The sequence below is a fragment of the Sardina pilchardus genome, chromosome 6, assembly GCF_963854185.1.
Source record: "Sardina pilchardus chromosome 6, fSarPil1.1, whole genome shotgun sequence".
Taxonomy (NCBI): domain Eukaryota; kingdom Metazoa; phylum Chordata; class Actinopteri; order Clupeiformes; family Clupeidae; genus Sardina; species Sardina pilchardus.
Window position 1 is genome coordinate 19,058,757 of NC_084999.1, and position 7,500 is coordinate 19,066,256.

General features: G+C 48.3%; 2 protein-coding genes across 3 annotated transcripts in view; one reads left to right on the forward strand and one right to left on the reverse strand.

Annotated features, from left to right (window-relative positions):
- The window catches only part of LOC134082239 (putative uncharacterized protein FLJ46204), a gene marked incomplete at its 5' end in the record, with an annotated part of 12,159 nt that extends 5,618 nt beyond the window's left edge, over positions 1 to 6,541 (forward strand). Inside the window, one exon of the mRNA XM_062537887.1 lies at positions 6,443 to 6,541. Coding sequence (XP_062393871.1) covers positions 6,443 to 6,541 — 99 coding nt within the window. The remainder of the gene's footprint in view (positions 1 to 6,442) is intronic.
- cadm4 (cell adhesion molecule 4) overlaps positions 1 to 7,500 on the reverse strand; it is a 120,637-nt gene that overhangs the window by 107,370 nt on the left and 5,767 nt on the right. The gene's annotated exons all lie outside the window — the stretch shown is intronic.

Consider the following 7,500-nt stretch of genomic DNA (forward strand, 5'->3'; position numbering starts at 1 on the left):
TGTAGGCTGCACGTCAGGAAAAAGTGCAACCCAGCACATACTGTAGGCAAAATGCACAGTTCAGCAGGCATCCTACAGAGACGAGGAAATATCAGGAACATAAACAAGAGATGGAGGGAGAGAGAGAGAGAAGAGAGAAGAGAGAGAAAGGCAGAGGAGGAGAGAGACAGAGAGAAAGAGAAAGGCAGAGGAGGAGAGAGACAGACAGAGAGTGTCTGTGAGAGAAAGACAAAATAAGACTCAAGAACTGTGAGTGTAGCTGCTATACCAGTAACACACATCTATAGGATATAGATAGATATAGATACCAGTAACACACATCTATAGGATATATATAGATAGATATGTATATACTGTATGTAGTTTATAGAGGGAAGACAGGACAGACCACATAACTGCATCAAGAATGACAAAATGTGATGAGTGAGGGGAAGAGAGAGAGAGAGAGAGAGAGAGAGAGAGAGAGAGAGAGAGATGATGAGAGATGTGAAGTAAGGTGTGTGTGGCACAGGTAGAAATGAACAGTGTGAGGGGGTGGCACAGCCTTCATTCTGAGTGAAGGGTGCTCAAGGCTTCACACACAAATTCAACTTGCACACACATGTATGAACACACACGCGCGCACACACGCACATGTACATGCACACGCACGCACACACATTGCACACGCACACACACACACACGCACACGCAAAAAGCACTCAAGCGTCTATTCATTATGAGTGACTCACACACACACCCTTCATATCTGGCCATGATCTCATTCGGGCAATGGTATAACAACTATTATGCTACTGGGGCTTTGTGTGTATATGGGATCCAAGAGATAAGGATAAGTGTGTGTGTGTGTGTGTGTGTGTGTGTGTTTGTCTGTCCCAATGAGTGTGACAGTGTGTGCTCTGAATATTGTTGATTGTCACTGAGAACGACTATTGTGCCACTGTATGTGTTTTGTGTTTGTGTGTGTGTGTGTGTGTGTGTGTGTGTGTCTGGCTGCACGTGTGTGTCCATGTGTGAATGTGAGCAAAAGAGGGAAAAGAGAGAAGTTGAGAGGGGAGGGAGTGTGCTGTGCTGGGGTGGGGGTGTGTGTGGGGGGGGCTTAATTGTTTTTGAAGTGTGCTGCTGAGTTGAAGATGGACTGAGGGAGGTTGGCCATTCAAAGTTTGACAGCGGGCGCACACAGAGCAGTTTAATCAGATGTGGAGGTTCAATCTGATTAGGGAGACGGGGGAAAAGGAGGGAAAGAAAGAAGGAGACAGAGAGAGAGAAAGAGAGAGAGAGAGAGAGAGTAAAGATGGAGGGGTGGAATGAAATGGAGCCATAGCACCAGAGGAGATATCCAGGGAGATAAATAAATCAGTAGCAGTGTGAATAGCCAGCCCGTCTTTTCAAGAGCAGCTAAAAAAAAAAAAAAAAGGAAATGAGGGGAAGTAATGGCTACTGATCCCGTGGATGGGCATTGGGCATTGTCAGGGGTGTTGCTACGAGCCGGAAACATGCAGCGGCTTAAGCCCAGACCTGTAGGGGGCGGCTGGAGGCATCCTCCCCAGGCGACGCTCTCTTATTTGGCCTGCTAAATGCACCATTTTCATACAGACAGAAACCGTAAAGTCTACAGAATAGTCCTTTATGTGCAGCACCCCATCACATCCATTAGACCAACACTGCTTGTCTACACGAAAACACGTTCATGCTAGGTCTCTCTCACGTGGCTCTCACCGAACCCATAAAGTCCTGTTGATAATGGAGTCTTTTTACGGCCAGAAACTGCTTTTAGACATTTAAATGGGCCTACAAAGACTGTTATGATGAGAGTTGAGTCTAACTGGCTCTGATAATGATGATTTTATTCCTTTTGCCTCGCTTTTCCTCACCAATTGTTGTAGCCATTGTTACGTAAGGTCTTCTCTCTACATAGTAGTATTCATTGTTGTAGTATTTGTTATATAAGGTCCCTCTTGCATACTTATTAGTGTTTATTGTTGTAGCGTTTATTGCTACCTGAGGTCACCTTTACATACTAGCAGTTATTTTTGCAGTTTCTATTACTACCAAAGGACTCCTCTCTACCTTGAGTGTTGCTCCTCATTTTGCAAGTCTCTTTGGAAGAAAGAGCTATAGCTAAATTAATAAATGTAGATGTAATGGTTAGCAACAGGACCGCTGCTTCTGCTAGCCTCGCTGCCTTCAGCCTTTATTAAATCTTTTTTTTTTTTTGACGTGCATTTTAGCCGTAGCCTTGAAATTTTGTCTCACAGTAATGAACTGGTTAGCTGGACACCACCAAATGGCAACACTATAACCAGTGCAGTCTCACTCTCTCTCCCTCTCTCCCTCGTGTGCTCACACACCATGAGCGTGAGTGTGTGCCACACAGATCTGCTTGCTTGGATGACACACAAAGGAGTTAGCTATTTGTATTTATGATGGATGATATTGAATTACTTTTGTGGCCTTAACATCATGATCGGAATGACAGATGAATCGATGCTATTGCTAAATTATGCTAATTTTTTATTATTGAAATCAGGGGATATAACAAAGCCCATGAGTCTTGTGGATGAGAGAGAGACAGTGCCATACATGCAGACAGTTAGCAGGTGGCAGTCTGGCCCAGTCGTATACCGCTAATATCCTTAGGGGGAAGCGAGGGAGAATGACTTTTACACAAGCTGACATTTTGAATGCGGTGAGCGAAAAAAGCAGCCCAAATGCATTGAAATAAATAATTCTGCCAATCTCAAAGGTCTCATAAACAAGGTTCTGAGTGTGAGTGTGTGTTACCGTGCCAGTGTGTGTGTGTGTGTGTGTGTGTGTGTGTGTGTGTCTGTGTGTGAGACCACCTGTGTCTGTATGTGTGTAAGTGAGTGAGAGAAAAAGAGTGAGAGACTGAGAGCGACAGAGGGAAACATAAATAAGATTGTGAGTAATGGGTTTGTAGGTGTGTGTGTGTGTGTGTGTGTGTGTGTGTGTGTGTGTGTGTGTGTGTGTGTGTGTGTGTGTGTGTCCACTTGTGTCAGTGTGCGAGTTTGCAAGCCATTGTTTCCATGTGGCTGACCATATCATGTGTGTGGAATGGATGCCATGGTTACGTGCAAGTCTTATGGGAGAGAACATTTTCTTTTTTAATAAAAGCATGAATATTTGATGTGCTCCTCTAATTTTGCCTCGGCTCTCTCAAAATGCCACTGTGTCTTGGCTCTCCAGCCGGTAAACAACTGCCTCAATTACGCAGACAAATACCTGGGCCTCCAACTGCTTCTGGTCTCATCTTTCACCACACACACACACACACATGTGCGCGCACGCACACACGCATATACACACACACACATATACACACAGACACTCTCTCTCTCTCTCTTTCTCTCTCTCTCTCTCACACACGAACACACATACACATAGACATAGACGCACACACACACACACACACACACACACACACACACACACACACACACACACACACACACACACACACACCACACACACACACACACACACACACACACACACACACACAGACTAGGCATCCACCCAGACTCATTACAGCACCACACCAAAAGACACTATACAAAACCAGAGGCAGAGTCATTACAGCGCTACACCAAATGGCGCTCGGCTCCACACAAACCAATCTCACTTCCACAACAGCCTGAACCATTAAGCTCCTGTCCTACCTAGCTAATCACGGCACTTCAGAGGAATCCACATTCAAATACCAGCCCGTAGCCCACTTCACAGGGGACGGGGATGGTAATGGCAGACTCCAGTCCTTGGCCCTTGTCTGTATCCAGAGAGATGATTATCAACTCAGGGCAAAAAGTATGTACTCTGGGAGATTTCTCTTTTTTTTGTGTGCGTGTGTGTGTGTGTGTGTGTGTGTGGCCGTTGCCCGGGAAGGCAGAGCTTTATCTAATATTCTCAAACTGTCGTCAAGGTCGACGGGCTTCCAGACTAGACTGTGCTCGGTATGCTATTCAAACTGAATCGTGGACATTGTGTGTGCGTAAGTATGTGTGTGTGTGTGTGTGTGTGTGTGTCTGTATGTGTGTAATCCATTGTTAGGGGAATTATACCCTCCCCACCAGAATGAGAACTCAATTTGGTGGTTCCCTTGTGGGCCAAACGAAATGGAACTGCAACCCCCCCACCCCACCCCCCCCCCCCCCCCACACACACACACACACACACACACACACACACACACACACACACACCACCCACAACACAGACTGGTGCAAGTGACCCCACAGGAGCCTTGTTCCCAAGCACAACAGTGGAAACGACCAAACATCCCCAAACACAGTCAGGATTACCTCAGTCGCCCCTTCTGTACAAAAATTAAACTCTGATGTTTTAATTATGAGTTGCGTTGAGAGACGTCTTTTTGATGTGTGCTGCTCGTTTCCGCAAACAAAGTGAAAACGAATGACCTCTAATGAGGATTTATGTCCTGATTTTTCTCCCCCTCTTGTTAAGAAAAACAACAACATCAAGGCCAGGTCTTTAATAGGCTACTGCAGCCATTGTTTGGCACTGGCATGTTAGGGAGGCTTTGGCACGGTTCCCAAGCAGCTCCGGAATACCAAGGCACCCTGGCGTCGCGCCAAAACCTAAGTGCCAAAAACCATGCGTCTCTCCGATGGCGCGCTATGTTACGGTCATATCCACAACTCGGCTATCGTGCCATTCATCTCTTGTTCCACAGAACTTCAAGAACCCGTTTGATGTCTGAATCATCCATTCAGCCGTGTTTTTTTTTCCGTCTGTCTTTTATCAGCGAGAAGGGGATAGAACACGACCTGAGGCGCTTGACCCGTTGAGAATTCTGCGGTTTATCAAGTCCCACGTCACGGCGGTGGATGTTGCACAGTACTCTCTAGTGTTTTTTTTTTTGCTTTGAACAGCCACTTTCCGTTTGGCACACCCCGGGTCTCTCAGAGCTTTCGTTAATAATGGGACCGTGGCACAATGTGTGCGAGTGGCTTCAATGGGCACGTGGGCGTTGGGGGGGTGAGAGTCGGACACGAGGAGTGGAGAGGAGTGGAGTGTTGCATCGCGGCCACATCTCTCGCTCTCTCTCTCTCTGCCCTACACAGGACTAGTGTGGGTGGGGTGCTAGGCCTCTCTCTCTCTGTCTCTCTTCCCCTCTCTCTCCCTCTCTCTCTTCCTCTGTTTCTCTCTCTCTCTTCCTCTGTTTCTCTCTCTCTCTCTCTGCCCGTACAGGGCTAGTGTGGGTGGGGTGGCTAGGCCTCTCTCTCTCTCTCTGTCTCTCTGTCTCTCTTCCTCTGTTTCTCTCTCTCTCTCTTCCTCTGTTTCTCTCTCTCTCTCTGCCCGTACAGGGCTAGTATGGGTGGGGTGGCTAGGCCTCTCTCTTTCTCTCTCTCTCTCTCTCTCTCTCTCTCTTTCTCTGTCCCTTCTATTGTGGGTGGGGTAATTGGGCTCTCTTCATCCCTCTCTCTCTCTCTCTCTCTCTGCCCCATGCAGGGTTAGTGTGGGTGGGGCGGTTAGGCCTTTCGACACGGGGCCAGGAGTCGGCGCCGTGTGCGAGGTGGGAGGTGTGCGGGTAAAAGGGGCCCATTGATCATGTCGTGTTTTGTGTCCCTGCCAGACTCCGGCTGTTTTGGGGCGGTCACCTACACAACTCCCACACACCACTCCATCTTTGTTTATCTTCTCTCTCTCTCTCTCTCTCCAACACACACACACACACAGACACACAGACACACTTGCTCTGTTCCACTCTGTTGAACTGTTATTCTCTGTGTGCTTCCTGTGTCCAGTCCACTGTTTCTAATCTCTCTCTCTCTCTTTCTCTCTCTGTCTGTCTTTCATGTCACTCCTTTCCTCCACTACAACGTGGTCTTTCTTTTCTTTCCCCTCTCTGTCGTCCTCTCTTCCCTGAAGTTGTGTAATCACCCCCCCCCCCCCCCCCCCCTCTGCCCTGGTCACTCGTCTGTGACATACATGAAGCCCCGCGCTCTCCCCTCTTTCGCGGCCCACTGGCCCGTGGGCTGGTGCCGGCGTGGCCTTAAAGAGTGATGCATGTCCCGTCTCCAAGCACCCTTCTCTCTCTCTCTCTCTCTCTCTTTCTTCTCAGCGCTGACTTTTCATCTCTCTCTCTCTCTCCTTTTCAGCATTCATCTGCTCCCCCGTTCTTCTCTTCTTTCTTCTTCCTCCTCTCTCTGCCCTTTAGATCCACAAACTCTATCACGTTGCTTTCTTCTTCTCTTTTCACTCTTCCCTCTCTCTATCCCTCTCCTGCTAGTGTTTTTTTCTCCTCTCTTTTCTCCTGATTTTCATCCCCCTCCCTCTCACCTTCTCTCTCTCTCTCTCTCTTTCTCTCTCTCTTCCTTTCTCTCTCCATCTCTTGTCATGTGTGTGTCCCTGCTGTGAGTCCCACACTTCTCCCCCTGAGTGTCCTGTCTCCTCTCCCCAGCACGCGCACCTGGCCCTGGGACGCTTCCTCCTCACTGGACCCCTACTGATGGAGCCCCCCATCAGCATCCATTCAGCCCTCATGCTCTCTGTGATGTGACAGAGGAAGATTGCCTCTCAAACTACCTCTCCCTCTCTCTCTCTCTCTCTCTATTTCTCTCTCCCTCCCTCACTCACTCACTCACTCACTCTCTTCCTCCCTCTTATGAGATATTATGTGTTCTCACTCTGTGTATCTCTCATTCTCTATTCCCCCTCTCTCTTTCTCCCCCTCTCTCTCTCCCTTCCTCTCTCTCTCTTTCTCTCTCTCCCTCTCTCTCTCCCTCCCTCTCTCTCTCTCTCCCTCTCTCTTCACACTCTCAGCACAAGGATCATCTGCTCCTCAGAGGCGGTGTGTATCTCTCCAGTTGGAGTGTGCTCCGTTTCGCTTCCAAATGTCTCCTTCACCTAATCAAGGCTCGGCAGAGGCCTTAATGCCCCTCCAGCACTGAAATTATGGCTGCTGACATCGCCGGCTCTGCACACGCCTGCGACACCAGCAGAGCTGCAGGAACAATGTCACAGAGCACAAGGGTGTGTGTGTCTCTCTGTGTGTGTGTGAGAGAGCAAGTGAGTGAGACACACAAAGAGAGAGAATGTGTGTGTGTGTGTGTGAGGGGGATAATGTAGAGCATTTGGACATATGTATGTCTAAGTCTCTCTGTGTGTGTGTGTGTGTATGTGTGTGTGTGTGTGTGTGTGTGTGTGTGTGTGTGAGAGTGTTAAACACAGCTGCTTGGGCAATCTCATTGGTTTGCTCAGAGTCATGGCAACTGTACTCCCAAAGGGCTGGAATGTTCACCTTCATAACACTGTCCTACACTCAAGCACATGCTCTTAACATCACACAGCTATGCTGTCTCACAAGAGCACCCCATTACAACCCCCCCCACACACACACACACACACACACACACACTCGTCTGTCCCTTTTCTCCCCAGAAACATCCTCATCCATCTTCATCCCCTCTCTCCCTCGCCAATTCATCACGTTCTTCTGCATTCTGCATTCTCTGTCCA